The sequence below is a fragment of the Impatiens glandulifera genome, chromosome 1 (genome assembly GCF_907164915.1).
Source record: "Impatiens glandulifera chromosome 1, dImpGla2.1, whole genome shotgun sequence".
NCBI classification, from domain to species: Eukaryota; Viridiplantae; Streptophyta; class Magnoliopsida; order Ericales; family Balsaminaceae; genus Impatiens; species Impatiens glandulifera.
Genome location: NC_061862.1, coordinates 77620504 through 77642800, shown reverse-complemented (window position 1 = coordinate 77642800; position 22297 = coordinate 77620504). Strand labels below are relative to the sequence as shown.

Below are 22297 nucleotides of genomic sequence, written 5' to 3'. Positions count from 1 at the left end.
TATGTGATAATAGATTTACTGGTGATTTTCAAACTCATGCATGCCTGGTTAAGGATCAACAGGGTAACATTCTGTTGACCGGAAGTAGGGTAGGAAACTCTTATAAGATTAACCGGAAAAATAAGATATTTGATTCTTTATACATGATTGCCAAAAATGATCAAAACTGGCTATGACATAAAAGATTAAATCATCTTAATTTTAAAACAATTAACAACATTTGTTCGCTTAATCTGGATTTTGGTTTACCTAATATGCATTTTTCAAAAGACAAGGTTAAGCAAGCAGAGCAAATCATCGTTCAAAAGTAAAGGGAAGTCTCAATCCAACCGCTGTTTGGAACTTTTATATATGGATCTTTTCGGTCCAATTACTGTAAAGAGCTTAGGAGAAAAAAGATTCACCCTATTCATTATTGATGATTTTTCAAGATTTACTTGTGTAGTATTTTTGCAATCTAAGGATTAAACGGTTGAAAATTTGATTCAGATCCTTAGAAGAATTCAAAACAAGAAATCCTTAAGCATTGTTTCAATTAGAAGTGATCAGGGAATCGAGTTTACAAACAAATGCCTAACTTCTTATCTCAAGGAGTCTGGTATTAGACATGAGTTGTCTAGTGCCAGAACTCCACAGCAAAACAGTATTGCTGAGAGAAGAGTCAGGACACTAAAGAAAGCAGCGAGATCTATGTTTGCTGAATCAGGTGTTCCTTAAAAGTTATGGGCAGAAGCCATAAACACAGCATGCTATACACAAAATCGATTAATAATTAACAAACACTTTGACAAACCCCTCTATGAATTGTTTTATGGAAGAATTCTTACAATTTCTTACTTTTGAGTATTCGGGTGTAAGTGTTTTATTCATAACAATGGGAAAGAGTACTTGGCCGCGTTTAATGCTAAAGTAGATGCTAGAATCATATTAGGTTACTCCTCAGTCAGTAAGGCATTTAGAGTATATAATAACCGAACACAAACTGTTGAGGAATCCTTCCATGTTGTTTGTGATGAATCTGTTGAAAACAAATTTACTGATCCCATCGATCTTGTTAGCATATTAGAAGCTGTAAATCTTGAATCTGATAGTGAAGATGAAGCCCCTGTTCAAAAGGATCATTTATCTAATCAAGTGGCTGATCTGGTTGAGAATCAACCAGGCGTCCAAACTTCCGTTCAACAGGTTGTTGATAGTTCAAACGTCGCGGGATCATATATTCAGATATTTAATCCTTTAGGAACAAACTTCAGATGGAACATAAATCATCCACCAGAATTGATTATTGGTAATCCTAACTCTCCTCGTAGGACAAGACGTCAATTGTTGGATGAAATGACTAATTCTGCCTTTATTTCTCAAATTGAGCCTAAGAAAATTGGTGAAGTAGTGCTTGATCCAGATTGGATCAATGCCATGCAAGAGGAGTTCAACCAATTTGTGAGAAATAAAGTGTGGAATATAATTCCAAGACCGACTGATCAATCGGTCATTGGAACCAGATGGGTTTTTAGAAACAAGCTCAGTGAAGATGGCCTAGTTGTAAGAAACAAGGCCCGGTTGGTTCCTCAAGGAGGAAGGCATTGACTTTGATGAGTCATTTGCACCTGTAGAGAGACTTGAGGCAATCAGAATCTTCCTAGCTTATGCATCCTTTAAGAATTTCAAAGTTTTTCAAATGAATGTGAAAAATACATTTTTAAATGACAAGTTAAATGAAGATGTTTATGTTGAACAACCTTCTGGTTTTCTAAATCATGTATTTCCAAATCATGTGTTTAAACTTGATAAAGCCTTATATGGTTTGAAACAATCTCCAAGAGTTTGGTATGACATGTTGACTAAATTCTTGTTTGATCATGATTTCATTATTGGCTCAGTTGATAAAACATTGTTTAGATTTGTTAAAGATTTTCACATTCTGTTGGTTCAAGTATATATGTTGATGATATTATATTCGGGGTCAATTAACCCCAAATTGTGTGAGAAATTTGCTAAGATGATGCAAGACAGATTTGAGATGAGCATGATGGGAGAATTAACCTTCTTCCTCAGCCTTCAAGTTCGTTAACTTGAAATAGGGACTCATCAACCAAGACAAATATATTAAGGAATTATTAAAGAAGTTTGAAATAGAGAGTTGCTCGGCTGCAGCCACTCCAATGAGCTCTTCCAGCAAGCTAGACAAAGTGTAGACATCACTGCCTATAGAGGACTCATCGTCTCTTTGTTCTATTTTACTATCAGCTGGCCAGACATTCAGTTTGTGGTCGGTGTCTATGGAAGATTCTAGGCTAATCCTAAACTTTTTCATTTTATTACTACTAAGCGTATTTTGAAATATCTTAAGGGGACTCAAAATGTGGGATTGTGGTATCCGAAGGAATCCAGTTTTAATTTAACGAGTTTTTCAGATACAGATTATGCAGGTTGCAAGATTGATCGAAAAAGCACCAGTGGAACTTGCCAGTTTCTTGGTGATCGTTTGATCTCTTCATTCAGCAAGAAGTAGACGTCTATTGTCACGTCTATAGCTGAAGCCGGATATCTTGTAGTAGGAAGTTGCTGCTCTCAGCTCTTGTGGATTCAACAACAATTGAGGGATTATGGAATTGAAGTAGAGGAATCTCCGATTTTCTACGACAACACAAGTGCAATTGCAATCACCTATAATCCAATTCTGCACTCTCGGACAAAGCACATTGAAATCAGACATCATTTCATCCGAGAGCATGTCAGTCAGAAGCATATTCACCTTGAATATGTCCCTAAAGATCAACAAATGACAGACATCTTCACGAAGCCACTACCCGAGACTAAGTTTTCTCACTTTAGAAATATTTTAGGACTTACTTGAACTGATAAATGCATAAAATGAGGGGGAACATGTTGTTTAAATATAACTAGACAGACTTATGTAGATAGAGGTGTCAATCTGTCAAATGAATTAGTAATCTAAGGAATGTATCTACTTAGACGTATACTTACTTAACCAATCTATGTTTCCAGGTTGGAATGTCATGGTTTAAAACCTACGCGGTTAGGCGTGTGAAGTCTAATAGACGTTTAGACGTTTATAAGACTAGCATAAATAGACATTAATGTCTAACCAGACACACGTCTAGCTCGTGTTGTTCATGCGTAATTAGATACCTAAAGTGTAATAGACTCTTGGCTGTCTAGAAGACATGCGTGACTAGACGTCGACGTCTAATAGACGCTTATCCAATTTAGATGCATCTAATGTAGACAGTAAGTTGAAACGTCTAATTACGTGTGTACTTGGACTGTTCATCCTTAGGCTAGTGGGACAGTTGTCCACTACTACATTAAAGGTCTATGTACTATTCCCGCCAAAAATCGAAAAGGCATTCCTTCAATAACTTGAAGACAAGTGTCTCTCAATGTTAAAAGAATGATTAAAATCTCTAATGTTCCTTTACTACACGAATTGCATTAATGACCAATTTTCATGATTAATCTTAAATGATGTACTCTGGGAACATGTTTTTATGTTTTTGACGGTTCATATAATCATTACGTTTAATGATCAAACATCAGTTTTCTTCTATAAAATAATGAATATATTCGAGGGTTTGAATATCGATCTTAGTGCTCTCTCTCTAAGAAACCCTCTCGTGCCTCCTAATATTCTAAATCCCTAAGTTCTTCTTTCAACTTATCGAAATAGGTTCTCTCACTGAAAAATCTCTCCAAATAGATTTTGTATATGTCTCCTCCCTAATGATTCCAAAAATGGTCACTGTGTTTAAATCTCTAGAAATTTCTAGTCTAAAAAAGTTTCTGCGTGTTCATTGCATCTTTCACGAACAGGAGGTTCGTGAATTCTTTGAAACTATCGGATTCTACCAAAACAAGTATATTTGTACGACCATTCTCGGTAAACGCGTTTGCTTCAACGAGGAAACATTTTCTCTTTTCTTCAGGCTTCCATCGGAAGGGATCTCTAAGTTCCATTCCTCCTCCGATGAAATCCTATATGAGATGAAACTCGTTTTCTCAGACCAATCCTTTGAAGGGCACATATTTCCTGTCGCCTCTCACGGAAAGAGTTCTTGTCTAAAAGTTGAGTTCGCCCTACACAACGACATCATTTCAAAATCCCTCCTTGACAAGGACTCCTCATACATCTATTACAACAAAGTCTTTGAAATGATGGTGGCTATCACAAGGGGTGTGACCATCAATTGGTCGAAATTTCTTTTCAATAATTTGGTGAAGATGATCTCTTCTCCAAAGAAACATTATGGGTATGATGCTCCTCTCAGCATGTTTCTTTGTTGTCTTCTCTCTGAAGCTGGACACGGTGTTCACTTCAATCCATCCAGATTCTTGAACAACCAAAAGGTTCTTGACTATGTTCTCCGGATAGGTAGGCTTAAGTTGAAGAGAAGAAATCGAGCAGCTTATCTGGCTGCAAGAGATCAGTAGAAATCCATCTCCTGATGATGTTAAAAAGGGGAAAAGTAAAAGAATTTGGAATTAGGCCTAGGGGGAACTAAGGATAGAAAGGGATAAGAAAAGAGTCCAATCTTTTTTTTCTTGGGAAATTTTCGATTATGTTGTTTATTTTCCCAAAATATTTTGAATAAATATATGATATTTTGTTACGGCTTTGCTGCTTATCGATTGTGTCTATTCTCTTTAATCTTTTATTTAAGTTTTAACATCATCAAAAATGAAAAGTTTTATGGATTAAATGAACTCATCTAATTTTCATCATTTAGCTTAAATAATCAAAAGGGGGAAAATTATTGGGTCAAATTATTTTGATTGAAATAATTAAGAGAATAAGTCTATTCTATGCCAACTTTATTTTGATGACATGTGATTAAAACTTAATTATGATTAAATAAACGAAGTTAAGTCGTCTAATTGTTTATGTGCAGTTGCATTAGAATTGGCTAACTTAGATATGGTCTAAGTAGGCTAATTAGACGTGTTTCTAGTTAGACGTGCAAGTCTAACAAATATGTAGTTAGATGTTCAAGTCTAACAGATACGTAGTTAGACGTGCAAGTCTAACAGATACGTAGTTAGACGTGTTAGTCTAATAGATACGTAGTTAGACATTCAAGTCTAACAGATACGTAGTTAGACGCGCAAGTCTAACAGATACGTACTTAGACGTGCAAGTCTAACAGATACGTAGTTAGACGTGCAAGTCTAACAGATACGTAGTTAGATGTGCAAGTCTAATAGATACATAGTTAGACGTGCAAGTCTAAGAGATACGTAGTTAGACGTGATAGTCTAACAGATACGTAGTTAGACGTGCAAGTCTAACAGATACGTAGTTAGACGTGCAAGTCTAACAGATACGTAGTTAGACACGCAAGTCTAACAGATACGTAGTTAGATGCGCAAGTCTAACAGATACGTAGTTAGACGCGCAAGTCTAAAAGATATGTAGTTAGACGTTGTAGTCTAACTCCATTAGACGTGGTAGTCTAATGGGAAACATAGTTAGACGTTGCCGTCTAACTCCTTCAGATAAGTCTAAATTGATACGTAGTTAGACATTGCAGTCTAACTCCATTAGACGTGGTAGTTTAATGGGATGTGAAGTTAGACGTTGCGGTCTAACTCCATTAGACTTGGTGGTCTAATGGAACTCGCTATTAGATGTTTTCGTCTAACTCCCTTGGACTTGGCGGTCTAATGGAGCACGTCTAATTCCTCGCTTCAGCAGCCGTTTAAAGTTAGCATACGTCTATCCACAATCAATTAGATGTACGCTACTCCTATTCCACTCTTCCTTGCAGTTCAGTACGCCAGCTATTTGCATCAAATGAATGAACTCCACGTACACGAATATTCTTCCCACGACTTGTTTAGTACAGGACAGTTCTAGAAGGATATCCGGCGCACTACTGTTCAGTACGGCTACGATCCATGAGCATAGAGTCTGTTGTACTCTTGTACTATGGGGGCTTTCTAATGGACGTTTGCCACGTGTCCATGAAGAATATTCGACCGTTGGTGTCCTTCTGTTACAAATAGATGCTCAAGGACAACTAGTGAATCATTAGTTACTTTTCTCATTCCTACAAGCTTACTTTTGCACTTACTGATATCTATCATCTTCCAAGTTCAAGAGAGAAAAAGAATCAAAAACTGTCTAGCTGAGTGAATATTGTTCTAAATATTTTAAGTTGAACAGAGGGTGTTTTGTTCAAGAGAGTGTTTAGCTAGATCAGTAAACTGTATTTGATTAAAAGAAGTATATAGTGAAATCCTTCTGGTTGTTGGAAGAAGGGTGACGTAGGAGAGTTCGCTCGGAACATCCATAAATAACTTGGTGTGTTCTTTCCTTCTATCTTTCCTTTCTTATTGGTTCAAAGTTTTAAACTCAAACAAACAGTTCCGCACTTGAATCGTTTCAAGAGTTTGTGAAGGTTTGCTAAGAATAGAAAGTGATATCAATCCCTAACATGATTTATATCAAACCGTTTTCCAGAAGTTGCTAACAATAGTTAGACCCCATTCTCTATTGGTTGCACCGATCCTTTCAGATTATACTATTGAATATATCAACAATGTGGATGAGGTTTTTCACACTCAAATAAATAAGGAGATGGTTGAAAAGAATCTAATTATAGTTGCTCCTAACTCGGTAAGCACAAAAACGATCAAACTAAAAAATCAAGGTATGGATTTTAATTTTGGTAATCCTTTAAATACTAATAATTTTGTTGATGTTGGCTCTAGTAGTGAAGTTAATGCTGGAAATGACAATGATCAAGGGAATGAAAATGTTGATGAGTTAATTTCTTCTAATGAATCAAGACGGTCTACTCAAGAGAGATGTACTTCAATTAAATACTCAGCAAATGAGTATGTATTTTTCATTCATGCTGGAGAACCCAAGAGCTATCAAGAAACATTGGAAAATAAAAATAAAAAAGAATGGATGGATGTCATGGAGGATGAGATACAATCTTTTCGTGTGAATAACATTTTTGAGCTAACAAAGCTTCCTAAGGGCAAGAAGACTTTAAAAAATTGATAATTTTATTGGTTTGAAACAAGATGAGCATACTTCTTAATCTAAATATAAGGTCTGGTTGGCTGTAAAAGGCTTCTCACAAATAAAATGTATTGACTTTGGCAAAATCTTAGCTCCTATGTTGAAAATGCAATATATTCGCGTGATTCTTGGTTTAACTGATGGTCTTAACCTAAAGGTTGAACAAATGAATGTGAAAATAGTATTTTTTTTATGGATATTTAGAAGAAGATATGTATATAGAGCAACTATAGGGTTTTCAAGAAAAAATTAAATAAGACAATGTTTAATAATTAATGAATAATTTTTACGGTATGAAACAAGCATCACGATGGTATTAGAAGTTCAGTTCAGTTATGGTTGAAAATGGGTACACGATTAACAAAATCGATCAATGTGTTTTTGTGTGAAAATTCTTTGATGATGATTTTATTATTATTTTGCTCTATGTAGATGATATGTCGATTGATGTTGGAAAAAAAACATTTCTAAAATTAGTGAGCTAAAAGAGAATTTGAGTAAGTCATTTGTCATGAAAGATTTAGGACCAACGCGCTAAATTTTTGGGATTTGAATTATCCGTGACCGATATAATAGAAAATTTTCATTTGTCATAAGATGTACAATGAGAAAGTTTTTTGACGCTTCAATATGGACAAAACTAAAGTGGTGAGTATACATTTAACTTCTCACTTTAAGCTTAGTCATACTAGTTGTCCTTCTATTGATGATGAGAAGTTGTCTATGAAGAATATTTCATATTATTCAGCAGTTGGTAGTCTTATATACGCTATAGTTTGTACTAGACCCGATATATGACAGATTGTTGGTTTGGTGAGTAGATGTTTATCAAATCCAAGAAGACATCATTGGAAATTGTGAAGTGGATTATGAGATATCTACGGGGAATGAAGAATCTTAGACTAACTTTGGGATGTGATAAGTCTATGTTAATTTGATATATTGATTCGGATCTGGCAAAATTTGGATAATCGAAAATCTACTTTAGGATATTTGGTGATTTTTATCAAGGGAGTTGCTTGGCAATTTAAATTACAAAATATGTTGCTCTTTTTACTATCGAAACTGAGCTTATAATTGTTTGGGGGGCAATAAAAGAATTATTGTGGTTGAAAAAATTACAATGGAATTTTAGTTGAAACAAGAAAGGTACGTCTTATTTTATGATAATTAAAGTGCAATTCATCTGTCAAAAATTCTTTCATTCACTAAAAATCGAAACATTTAAAGTCTGTTATCACTAAGTTTGTGATGTTCTGATGATAAAATGAAAAGATTTATACTCTTAATAATTAATCAGATATGATGATAAAGGAGTTGTTACGAAATAAGTTTGAGAAATGTTGCTCGGCTATCGGGTTGACATTGCCCTCTAACTAATTGATCGGGGAGTTTATTAGGTTTTTCTCTCCTAGTTAAAGAGACCCAACTTAGTTTGGGTTTTATTTAGGCCCACGTAATATAATGTGAATGACATTATTTTCATCTAGGTTTTTTGGTTTTGTAGAAAACTAGAAAAGAGAGAACACAAAACAGATACAAGTTTAAGGTAACAGCCAAAAATAAAATTCAGTTTGTCAGAGTTTGCACTATTTAATTAACTTCAAACTTTGACAACTTGTTAGTTATTTCTGGAGCTATTTTTTGAACGGTAAAGATCTGTATAAGGAGGCTTTTAAGTCGGTCCAACGAAAAACAGAATTTGTGATCTTGCTCTTTATTGTTCTTTGTTATTATTTGTCAATATTGTTGTGTGATCTTGATATAACTGATTAGTGAATCTAGTTTGGTTATAACTATAGTGAACTCTTACTTGTAACATTGTTGATGATAGTGGATTGTTAAGTAGCCTATACAGGTCATGTGGTTTTACTCTTGATTTTGAGAGGTTTTTTACGCTAAAACATGTCTTGAATTGTCATTTTGATTTATTATGTTTTACTCATTTCTTATACTCAATTAATTGAAAAAGTCGTATGCTTTAATAAATACATTTTTCCATCACGTTTGATAGAAAAAATAAAGACCGCCAACACAGACAATATTCCCTACATTGAACATCTTCAACTTCCTAATTGGATCCTGGTAATTTTTTTAGGTTAATGTTCTTAAGAAGATTATGTAATTTACATGAAACCTTCCAAGATCCCTATCTCCAAAAACAAGTTTCATGGGGAGGGATAAATGTTTCTTAGAATGCAACCCTCCCTATTATCAATTATAATAATTAGTTATCTGATTACCTTTTATTTAGGCTAAATTGATGGAGTTAGGAAACATAATTTTCTCCCAAATTCAAAGTCCTTAATTTATGGTCTTAGTCTCTTTCTTCCCATATTTGTCAAACTTGTACAAATATGAACTTGTAGATGATGTAAAAAATATACAAAAATTCATTCTAAACATTCTTTCCTACATGGTATTAGAGTAATACACGATCCTCTTCTCCCTTTCTTTTTTCGTTCAACATAAGACATCGCTCCATTTTTGTTTTTCCTCTCGTGGCCACCGACAACTATTTGTTTATCAAACCTGGCATCGACAAGATCGTCTTATATGCGGTTTTCTCCTCACCAAACTCTCCCTTGAAGTGATATCCCTATTATCACAAACAAAACATCACATGATTTCTAGACTCTTCTCCAGCGCACTTATGTCAAGGCATCCCGCAACCACCTCAAGTAGTTAAAGGAGCGTCTCCACACAGCATCCCAAGGTACCCAATCCATCACCACCTACATGCATTTTCTAAAGCAAGTTATAGATCTCCTTTTCCACTTGGTTCTCCTGTCTTCGTTGAAGACATGACTGATCATGTATTGCTTGGCCTCAACAACAGCTACAAATTTGTCATTGATGGAGTCAATTTAAGGGACACTGTCATTCCATTTGATGACCTTCTCGAGAAACTTCTCATTCAATAACTCTCCATTGTTGTTGCTCAACGTCAGGCTCCTGCTCCCATGACAGCCTTGAATGCACAGACTCGACCCAACCATTTTGATAAAACTCAGTCGGGCAACTTTTTGCATCATCCACTTAATGCTCTAGCAATCACAAACTGGTTCTTGGTCGTTGTCAGTTGTGCAATGTCAAGGGTCATGTTCTGTCTCAGTGTCACACCTTCAAGAAGAAGCATCCTAGTGTCTCGCCGCCTTCTCGTGACTCTTTTTCTAATCCTAGACAGGTTCAGGTCCATTCTACAACCGCTGGCACATCTCAAAATAATTTTCTGGATTGATAGTGGCGCGATGCATCACGTGACCAATGATCTTGCCAATTTAGTGCTTCATCATTCGTATATGGGTCCAGACTCACTATTTATGGGTAACAGTTCGGGTTTAACATCTCTCATTTTGGAATACTTTTACTTAATAATTTATCCCTCTCAAATACTTTGTGCATTCCTTCCATGCAACAAAAAATCCTTTTTGTTTCTCAACTTACCAAACAATCTAACTTTGATGTTGTTTTTTTGCCAACCTATTTTCATGTAAAGAACTTGTAGACGGGCCAAACAACCCATAAAAGGCTCGTGCGTGAATAGAATTTATCTTTGGCCAGCCAACTCCCCCCGTCTATCCACTATGTTTGCACAGACTCCTCTACTTCATGGCACCATAGACTTAGGAAAGCCTCCTCTTCCATCTTCACTTTTATTCAGCAACATTTTTCTTTGGGTTCAAATAAATTCCAACAATTAGATTGTAACTCATGTCAAATAAGCAAAAGTCATAAACGTCTTTTCTATGTATCCACTCTTAAATCATCTTATCCTCTGGAAATAATTTTATCTAATGTATGAACCTCTCATGTTTTATCAATTGATGGTCTTTGCTACTATTGCATGTTTGTTGATCATTTCACTCGCTATATTTGTCTATCTGATAAAATGCAAATCTGATGTGCAAACTTTGTTTCCCAAATTTAAATCGTTTGTTAAAAATTTCTTTCATCACAACATCAAAATTCTTTACACAGATAATTGTGGAGAATATTTTGGTCTTCGTCTCTTTTTAAGCACACATGGCATAAGTCATCACACCACACCACCTCATACACCGGAACACAATAGAATTTTTGAATGCCGAAATTGGCACATTGTCGAAACTGAACTCTCTCTTCTGCATCACTCAGGTTTTCCCCTCACATATTGGCCTCACGTCATGACAAAATCTGCATATCTCATCAATCAACTTCCAACATCTATTCTTGGGTATCAGTCACCCTATTCCAAATTACTCAAAATTTCCCGGATTATCATAAGTTAAAGTGTTTTGGTTGTTTGTGTTTTCCCTAGATTAAACCATATGTTAACCATAAACTTGCACCAAAGTCTATTGTGTGTGTTTTTATAGGTTACTCGGTCGATCAACATGCATACTTATGCATTGATCCAACCACTAGAAGGATCTACACCTCTCGTCATGTCAAGTTCGTTGAATCTAAGTTCCCGTGTAGCTCCTTAGTCCCTCAAACTAGTCCGAGTACAAAACGATAACAAAGCCCACTTCAGCTCTCCATACTCCATCTCATAAACCAACCCATGGTCTGTACCACCCTAAACCCCTTAGAGGAGGTCTCGGCTCCCCCACCCTTCTATGGCCACTTTGAGTCCCCTTCCTCACCATCCCATAATATTCTATGCCACTATCTCAACCCATTGTCAACTCTCACAGGAAACTCCAACCCGATGGGGTGACATCATCATCCGATCTAAAAATAACATTGTCAAACCCATCAAGAAGCTTAATCTTCATATCCAACCATCTCTTCCACTCTAACCCAGCACCATCACCCAAGCTCTTTGCGACCCTAATTGGCGCTCAGCTATGCAAGTTGAGTTTGACGCCTTACACCGCAACAACACTTGGAAACTTGTTAGTCGGTCCTCTACTCAAAATTTGGTTGGCTACAAATTTGTTTTTCGAATCAAATGACATCTGGATGGCTTGATAGATCAGTACAAGGTTCGACTGGTCGCCAAAGGTTTCACCAACGCCTTGGTAGGGACTATACAGATACATTCAGTTTGATTGTTAAATCGGTCATCATCTACAATGTCCTCACACTTGCAGTTCATCAAGGATGGTCTATTTCCCAACTTGATGTCAACAATGCCTTTCTTCAAGGGACGCTCAAAGAGGACGTATTCATGCTCCATATCCCTGGTTTTATCAACAAAAGTTTTCCTAATCATGTTTGCCTCCTCAAAAGGCAATTTATGACCTAAAGCAAGCCCCTACACCTAGTATATGGAGCTTCGCACGTTTCTCCTTTATCTTGGCTTTGTCAATTCAACTACAAGTGCATCTCTCTTCATCCATCAAAAATTAGGTTCCATGCTCTATTTATTAGTATATGTTGATGATATGATTGCCACTAGGAGTTCCTCTATAGAGTTGTCCAACCTTATTTCCACCTCTATTGCTCCGTTTTCGCTAAAGGATCTTGGATGTCTTACCTATTTCTTGGGCATCGAAGTAATTCGTTCCTCCATAGAACTCTTTCTTTCGTAAAGTAATTACATCACTGATATACTCTATAAATCACGCATGGCTAACACCAAATTAGCATCCACTCCCTTGTCCGTCAATTCTCGATTACTCAAAGATTCTGGTGATCTCCTACCTTCCCCAATTAAGTATCGTGCACTTATGGGAAGTCTTCAATACTTAAGTATTACTTGCACGAACATTGCCTTCAGCACCAATAAACTTGCACAGTTCATGCACCACCCTAGAATAGTACATTTGTATGCCCTCAAATGGGTGCGTCCTATTTGGCGGGCTCTTGCGACAAAGACATCTTCATCTTGGCAACTGCTTCACTAACCCTTCATGCTTACTCAGATGTAGATTGGGCGGATGATAAGGATGATTATATCTCCACCACTGGTCACTTATTGTATCTCGGTAGCACTCATATCTCTTGAAGCTCCCGGAAACAACGCTTTGTTGCTCATTCCTCAATCGAAGAAGAATACAAAGCATTAGCTTACACAGCTAGTGAGCTTTTATGGGTCCTATCCTTGTTCACTGATCTTGGTCACATGTCCACATTCAATCCAGTTATCTATTGTGATAATCTTGATGCCACGTATCTTAGTGTTAATCCTGTTTTCCACTCTCGGATAAAACATATAGTCTTATCCTATCATTTTGTTCGTGAAAATGTTCAAAAAGGCAAGTTTCGGGTATGTTTGTGTCTACTAATGATCAAATAGTTGATATACTCACAAAGCCACTATTTTGACCTAGATTTGACTCCTTATTGTCCAACTTGTTTCTCTCTTCTTGATCGTCCAACTTGAGGGAGGATATCAATTATAATAATTAGTTATCTGATTTTCTTTTATTTAGACTAAATTGGTAGAGTTAGGAAACATAATTTTTTCCCAAATTATATTGCTTAATTTATGGCATTATTCTTCTTCCTCCCATATTTGTGAAACTTGTATAAATAGGAACTTATAGATGTTGTAACAAATATATAAAATTCATTTTAAATATTTATTCCTACATATCATTTGAAAAACAATTATAAAATATATTAAAGAAACAAATATATAAAATTAAACTATTAATTGTAATTATCAAATGATATAGAGAGGGTACATGTTGGGGGAACAACTGATCTCTTCCCAGTGCATATTTTGCAAGTCATATATAATTTAAAATGAAGTATTAAAAGATATAATAAAGACAGATATTTAATTATTAAAATAGGTGGTTTTCTGTTTGTTTTTCAAATGATACAAAAGTTGGACAGTGTATGAACAGCTGATCCTCCCCATTTTGCAAGAGATCATAATGTGCGAGGAGTTATATGTGGCTTCATAGGATAACCCTGCCCATAATAATAATTTCCAAGTTTTGGATCCTAGAAATAATAGAAATAACATACTTTCCTCTTCACTCCATGCTGAATGATCTTTTGAAAATGCCGTCAGTTTCTTGAAACAGAAATCGGACTATGTCAAGAAATCGATTTCGAAGGCCACTGAGAGAATCAAACAGAGGACAAAAGCGTACGCGATCAAGATTGAGAATTCACTTCTTCTAGACTTCATCTTAAAGAATCTTTGGCGGCTCTAACATAAGAAATTTTCAGAATCATTCATGAGTTTCGTCATCCTAGAGCTTTGTGCTCTTTATATAAATCAACCAGCGGAGCTTAGAAGACAAGGCCATTGTTTAATCACTGTCTTTATACATCTTCTTCTTCAATATTAATAGAATAAAACTAATATGAATAAACCCTTCATGGTGCAGCTAGAAAACTCTCCAAAATTTCTCAAACTTAAAACGCTTAAATTTTTGAAGAAGAAGATGTAAACTAGAAAGTTATTATTCAAGTAGTTTTCAAATAAAAATATTGAACAACAAACAGAATTTTACTTAGTAAGTAATTAACTAACAGTTTTTATTATTTTATAGTTGTCCTGTCACTTTGTGGCATTAATTACCTATTGTTGGTTCTTTATGAAATAAGTCTAATATTTACATATATACGAACCAATCTATAACTTAATGAAATCATTTTTCAAAAAAAGTGAATTTAAATGTATCCATATGAACAAACAGTAGAAGTATCTTTCCTTACAATATTATGTAATTCTTTTTAATACACAAAAAAAAAAACAAATATGAGTTCTTGATCAGCTCTTCATTTGTGACTTCTCTAATAACCCAATAGTCTCTTTTATCATAGCCCTGATCAATAATTCTTATATTTCCTTTTTCCTGATTCTTTCATTAAAAATTTCTTTGTTATTCATCATCCATCATCAAGATGCAGCCGAGAGAGCTAATGGAACTTCGCATTCTTTAGAAGAAGCAACCGAAATATCCCCTTTTCCACTGCCTTCTTCCATTGCCACCTCCGACATCTTGGTCGTCGTCGCTGCTCCGGCACCAGAAGGAGCTGACGGGGGTCGGGAATGGGATTGTCGCCTTGAGTTCTTTATTTCATCGAAAAGAAAGTATTTAGCGATGGTGTAGATGTAGATGACAAACCAGAATACCCATGGGATTCCGGTGAGGATGAGGGCTGTGATTGGAACCCAGTTTCCTTGAATTTGGTTTAAGAGCCAGAGGCAGAGGAGAATGCCGCCGGAGATGACGGAAAGGCAGAACAGGGCGGAGATTAGAGGAATCATCAGATCTCCTTGCCTGTTTTCCATTTTTGTTGATCTGTTTTTTTAGTTCTTGATTTTTGAAGATATCAGCTTGTTTTTTCAGATTCAAGAATTCATCTTTTGTCTTTCTCTGTGTATGGTATCGGGATTGTAGTAAAAGAGAGAGAGTGCAGGCGGGGATAGCGGGTAGATGTTCGTCTTTGCATGCAAGTTTGATTCTTTCAAATAATCTCTAGATAAATAATAGCAATATTTAGAACATATATGTTTCTAAAAATGAAATATTTAGGAATACATTCATTTTCATAAAATAAAACTATAAAATTATAATTTCAAATCATAGATTCTTTTTAAGTAACTGACTTATTTAAAATGTAACATCGGAATCTGTTTTGTTCAAAATTTGAGCCTGTTTGACGATAAATTTCGCTCGCCTAGTTAATTCGTTAAGTGTGTTTACGGATTATGTATTTAACCCGCAAGAATTAATTGTACTCCGAAAGAGAAGCAAAAAAAAAAAAGATTGATAATAATTTTGAGAATGTTTTTTTAATTTGAGTTATTGAAATAACCAACCCATAATATTCCCAAGGGTAGAAAAGTAATAATCGAATTTTTAACTTTTAGTTTTAAAAAAAATACTATTTTCAAATGAGGTACCTATGAATTCTTAAAATATATACTCTAAAACAATAATTAAACCATGTCATCATAAAGAATTTAAAGAGACTAGGGCTTTGCTAGCATTACCAATATTCAAAACTTGAAGTTAATGAACAACAAACAACAAAAACTGCAAGCATTCAAAAAGCTAAAATCCCACATTTATTAACACCAGGCTATCAAGTAATATTTCAATATAAGTAAACTTTGTCACTTAGCCAAAGTAAAAGGAGGATCAGGAAATTAGACTTGAAATAGAAGGTGGATTTTCAATTATTAATCAGAAATCCTTCCTGCATTTTGGAACACTATAATGGCAAGTGTAACAAGAGATGCATAAACTGAATTTGGCAACCTTTGCACCACTTTTCCTACACCAGGTACCCCTTCTGTCGCCCTTTTCGTTAGTATTGCAACTGTAGGTGCAATCGCCATTGTTATTATAAGTCCCTGACTCACCATAACTATTGTGTTTGATGTCAGCTTCTGAACGAACCTCCCAAATTCTACCCGGTCAATTTCACCATCTAAATTAATGTCACACTCCTGCATAAAAAGAATGAAATTGTCACAATCCAAGAGCTCTCAGTGAGAATCAAACATGACATGTTAAGATAGTAAAATCTTTAGTCCAAGAGGGGTAAGTCTTTATTTTTCAGGCATGATTTAGCATCCCACGATCATAACTTCCACGAATTTGAAACCTCAGCATGTTAGATCAAGACTCTTACCACTTGAATACCCTAGGTGGGAAGGGTAACTTTCACAACTACCTTATGAAGCGTGGTTACTTGAATCCCATTGCAGGGATTAATTTGAAAAGTTTATTTCTTTCAAATTTCTTATACAGGTATGGATCTAAATGGTACCACGATTGAAAATGAGTGTATTTCAACTTAGTGTGACCTAGATTCAAAACTTCATATGCAGTTGGTCCAAATTCAGAAAAATAAAGTTTTTCCAAATAAAACTAATCAATCCCTTTTAAGACTCTCCAACTTTAAAAACTAACTATTAAGGTGTAAGTTTGGTGATATGAGAGCATACACCCTCTTTGATCATTTGAAAAAAGCACATAATCAATGTTTTCTACATCAAAATTCAATACAAATTTTGAAATCGCTTTGAAACATGGCACTTGCTGTTTGAGTAAAGAAATGTGAATACAGTTGATTCATGGATGGGGAATAGAGATAGTAAGTTACTTTACATGAATCAAGGCTTTAACTTCGACTTTCGAAGGAGGATCAAAGTGTGGTCCAGGCAAACGTTTGTTGATATCACTGCAGAATGAAAAACAGAACAAAGTTATAATCAAAATGATGAAGTTGAAAGTATTAAACTAATTATGGTTACTTGTAGACAAGAAGAACAGCAATGTATAGATCTTCAAATGATAAAGTAGCCCTTTCTGAATCATTTGTCAATTTGTCAAACACTTTGTCTGTTATCTTCCTTATTTGTCTTCGTTTCCATTCTTTACCTGAACACGAAAATGAAACCCACAAGCTAAATTTTATAATAATGAAACGTAGATCAAGATAGCTAACTAGAAGTCTAGAAGATTATTGTAGGTTTAGGTTTTAATCAGTTTATCCAATGACCCAGATTTAGAAACATGTGAATGAATTAAAGAGAGACCTTGAAGTTTATCCAGAACCTGTCCCATGGATTTGATGAATCACGTTGACCTGTTATGGATCGATTTCTGTTCAAAAAGACAGATGATGAGAAACAAAGGAAGATGGAGTGGCTTATAATTGATTAAACGATGAAGATTCGTGTACTAAGAATCGATCTCTTACCTTTCTTAGTTTTGGTTATTTTGCATCGCTGAAGCAATCAGGATTCAGGGCCATTGATGAACATCCTCGATAATATGTATTTTTGTGTGTAAGAGAAAACTAATCTCTACGGCACACTTGTATTTGTTCTTATTCTTATTCTTTCCTTTTTTTTGCCACAGTTTTCTTCAATTTCACTGAATTTATTTTTTATCATCATTATTATTATTATTGTAGGGTTTTAGGTTGAAGTTTGTTGCTTAAATAAAGTTTAAATTATTTATTCATTAATTTTGTTAAAACTAAATATTGATCATATTTATTTATTTGTTTATTTATAACTAGTAACAAGACAACAAATGTTACCTTTAATTATCACCTGAGAGACAGAGACAGCCGTATGAACAGCGACGTAATACACATAAGGGGTTAGGTGGGCTTAAGCCCATCTTTAATTTTTTATTTATTTATATATATATATATATAATAAAATTAAAAATCTGAGATTACTGTTTCTCTCTCCTTTCCAAAGCATGTATCATGAATCAATGTAAAGCAATCTTACAACATCTTGTAGACCAATTTTTGAGTCCATCATCAAAGCCTGGATTTAAGATTATGTTTTAGTCTAAAGACCGAACCTAAACTTGAACTCTAATAGAGAACAAGAACATCATATGAATTAACAAGAAGAAAACCTTAAGAATAGTAACATGATTTATAGTCGAGTAGATGTACCAGTTGGAGTTTGAATAAGTTATTGGTTATTTTGTAACCGTCGTCAATAGTGTCAAATTATTTATGAGATCATTTATTAGAGTAATGGGATTGAGGAACATGTAGTGAAGTCAGTTCCTTAGTTTTGAGTTTGTTTTAAACTGTTTTCTTTGTATGTCTGTAAGACTATTTATAGCCATTGTTGTTGAATTAATAGATGTTCACTTTTCAGTTCACTTTTCAGTTTAACAATTTACATTTGGTATCAGAACCATTTGTAAAAAAATGGAAAAAAAAAAAACAGAAAAAAAAATATATCTAAAAAGTTTGTGCAGCCAGCCATTGCAAAGTTCGACGGTCATTATGACTTCTAGTCCATGACGATGGAAAACTTTCTCAGAAGCAGAGAGCTATGGAGTTTGGTGGAAGAATGAGTTCTGAAGATGCCCATCGGAGCAGATGAGACGTAAAGAAAATCTGTGGAAGAGGAGAAACTGAAGGATTTGAAGGTCAAGAATTTTCTTTTCCAGTCAATTGATAGAGAGATACTGGAGACTATTCTTGACAAAACAAACTCTAAGAATCCATGAGAAAGAAGTATCAAGGATTCACAAAGGTAAAGAGGGCACAACTGCAAGTATTGAGGAGAGAGTTTGAGTTGCTAGCCATGAAAGAAGGGGAGAAAGTTGATGTCTTCCTGGGAAGAACTTTGGCGGTGGTAAACAAGATGAAGGCGAATGATGAAACGAGGGAGCATAGCACAATTGTGAGCAAAATTCTCAAATCCTTGACTCCGAAATTTAACTATGTGGTGTGTTAGATTGAGGAGTCAAACGATCTAATCACATTGAGCATTGATGAGTCACACGGGAGCTTTCTTGTTCGTTAGCATCGATTGAATGGACCTGTGCAAGAAGAGTAGGCGTTAAAAGTGTCTCAAGATGATAGACCAAGATGATAGACCAAGCAGAGGACGAGGTCACTGATCGTTTAGAGGAGGTCGCGGTAGAGGAAGAAAAATCGTTAATCGTGCCATTGCTGAGTGTTACAATTATCACAAATTGGGGCATTACCAAAACGAATATCCAGATTGGGAGAAGAAAGCAAATTATGCTGAATTAGAAGAGAAAGAAAAATTGCTCTTGATGGTCTATGTGGAGCTACACCAAGAAATTAGAGAAGATGTTTGGTTTCTAGCCTCAGGATGTAACAACCATATGACCGGGAGTAAACAATGGTTTTATGATCTTGACGAAGGAATCAATCTATCAGTTAAGCTCGGAAATAACACGAGGTTGTTAGTGGTGGGAAAAGGTAGTGTAAAAGTTCAAGGCAATAGTGTCACTCAAGTCATACCCGATATTTATTACGTTCCGGAGCTAAAAAACAATTTGTTAAGCCTTGGACAATTACAAGAAAAGGGCTTAGAAATTCTGATTTGTGATGGAACATGTAAAGTATATCACCCTAGCAAAGGTGCAATCATGGAGATTAACATGAGTGGAAACATGATGTTTTTTCTTATAGCCACCAAAGTACAGAAAAACTTGTCGTGTTTGCAGACAGAAGAAGTGGTTGAGAAGGAGATGAATTTGTGGCATTGTCGGTTTGGGCATTTAAACCAGGAAGGGAAAAAATCATTGTCAAAAAAGAAGATGGTTATTAGGCTGCCTAATCTGAAGGTCACGAAGGAGATCTGCGATGTTTGCCTGATCAGAAAACAACATAGAGAGACGATGTCGAGAAAATGTTCATGGAGAGCATCAAGACAGCTTCAATTGGTTCATTCAGATATATGTGGACCTATCACTCCAATTTTGCACAATGGAAAGTGGTATATGTTGATAACAAGATGGCAAAATATATCTTTCTTATTTCTCAAATAGATTTTTACAACTCTTTATAGAAAAGCATAGATTCTTCATATGCTTGACTCTTCAAATGACAAAACAAAATTATTTTGCATATTAAATAGCTCCCACCCAAATCTCTTGGTTATCCCACTCATCCCTAGTTATTACTGTATTAAACATAAAAAAACCAAATAACATATTAATTTAAGTTTATTCAACAAATTTCCCCCTTAAACTTAAATATTCTTCTCATCTCTCATTCCAACTAGCCTTTTACAACTCTCCAGCAGTGTGGTCGGTAATGGCTTGGTGAATATGTCAGAGACTTAAGCTCGACTTTTAACATGCTCCATCTCAACCTTTTCTTCTTTAACTTGTTCTCGAATGAAATGAAATCGTACGTCAATGTGCCTTCTCCTTCCGTGATTAACTGGATTCTTTGCCAACTCGATCGCCGACTTGTTATCAACTCGAATCACAGTCCCTTCATCTCGGATCACTCCCAAATTCCTTAATAAATTTGAAAGCCATATTGTATGACACACACTCCAAGAGGCCGCCACATACTCTGCCTCGCAGGTCGACAGAGTTACAATAGACTACTTCTTTGACAACCAAGTAAAAGCCGTATTTCCGAGTAGGAATACATAACCCGAAGTAATTTTCCGGTCATCAACATCACCACACCAATCACTATCAGAGTAACCCACTAATCGATAGTTATCTGATTTTGAATAGAAAATACCAAGTGAAAGAGTTCCTCAAATATATCTTAGAATTCTCTTCAAGGCCTTCCAATGTGTATAGCTTGGATCCTACATGAATCTGCTTGTTATCCCAACACTCAACATTAGGTCGGGTCTCGAGCTTGTAAGATACCTTAGACTTCCGACTAAGCTTCGATATCTCCCAACATTAACTCGTTCTCCTCCATCAAACTTTGAGAGTTTAGTGCCTGGTTCCATTGGAGTTGAAACTGGGTTGCAGTCCTCCATTTTAAACTTCTTTAAAATTTCAAGCACATACCTCTCTTGGGATATAAAAATCCCTTCCTCCGACTTCTTCACTTCTAGGCCAAGAAAATATTTCATCAAACCTAAGTCTGTCATCTCGAACTCCTTCTTCATTACCTCCTTGAACTCCTCAATCAGTTTTGTGTTGCTTCCGGTGAATATGAAGTCGTCGACATAGAGAGCGACTACCATCATATCATTTTCTTATCTCTTTGTGTACAATGCATGCTCGTACGGACATTACTGGTACCTATTTTTCTTGAAACACTCGTCAATTCTCTCATTCCAAGCATGAGGAGCCTGTTTCAGCCCATAGAGGGCTTTTCTCAATCTCAGCACCTTCTTCTCATCACCTCTCTTCATATACTCAAGTGGTTGCTCGACGTACACCTCCTCCTTCAGCACTCCATTTAGAAAGGCTGATTTTACATCCATCTGTAGAATCGGCCATTGGTTTTGAGTAGCTAACGAGATCAGAAGTTGGATTGACTCCATTCTCGTGACAGGAGCAAAGACTTCATCATAATCGATTCCCTCCTTTTGTCTATAGCCCTTCACCACAAGTCGAGCCTTATAACGCTCAACCTCTCCTTCGACATTCATCTTTTTTTTGTACACCCATTTTACTCCAATGGGTCGAGTTCCTTCAGGAAGGTCGCTTAGCTCCCAGGTTTTATTGCGTTCAATTGCTCCAATTTCTTCATCCATAGCCGATCTCCATTTCTCGTCTTGTACGACTTTCTCAAAATTTAAATTCTCTTAAGTCGGCGAGAAGACATACAATGTGGACTTCATTTGTAGTGTCATATATCTCCCGTATACTTCTCATTCTGGGCTGTAGAGGCTCAGATTTATCTTCTGAAAGCTCGGTGGTTGTTGATATCGAAGGCATAACAACCTCTGAACTTGTTTCTTCCTCAATCGGGTTACTCCAGTTCCATGTCATTGATTCCTCCACGTGAACATCTCGACTCACCACCAATTTCTTATTAATAGGATCAAACAATTTATATGTCTTAGATTTTTCATCATACCCGATAAATATGTACTTCTTGCTTCGATCTTCTAACTTTGTC

At 35.7% G+C, this 22297-nt stretch overlaps 2 protein-coding genes across 2 annotated transcripts; both read right to left on the bottom strand.

Annotated features, from left to right (window-relative positions):
- Positions 1-14840: 14840 nt before the first annotated feature.
- Positions 14841-15236, bottom strand: LOC124933239. Its single transcript, XM_047473828.1, has one exon. The coding sequence runs from the start codon at positions 15234-15236 to the stop codon at positions 14841-14843; it is 396 nt and encodes a 131-aa protein (XP_047329784.1).
- A 749-nt stretch (positions 15237-15985) lies between these two features.
- Positions 15986-17781, bottom strand: LOC124921706. Its single transcript, XM_047462396.1, has 5 exons — positions 17660-17781; positions 17496-17562; positions 17211-17337; positions 17065-17137; positions 15986-16400 (listed from the first exon to the last, which is right to left on the bottom strand). The coding sequence occupies exons 2-5, from the start codon at positions 17521-17523 to the stop codon at positions 16131-16133; spliced, it is 498 nt and encodes a 165-aa protein (XP_047318352.1). The 5' UTR covers positions 17524-17562; positions 17660-17781; the 3' UTR covers positions 15986-16130.
- Positions 17782-22297: the final 4516 nt, after the last annotated feature.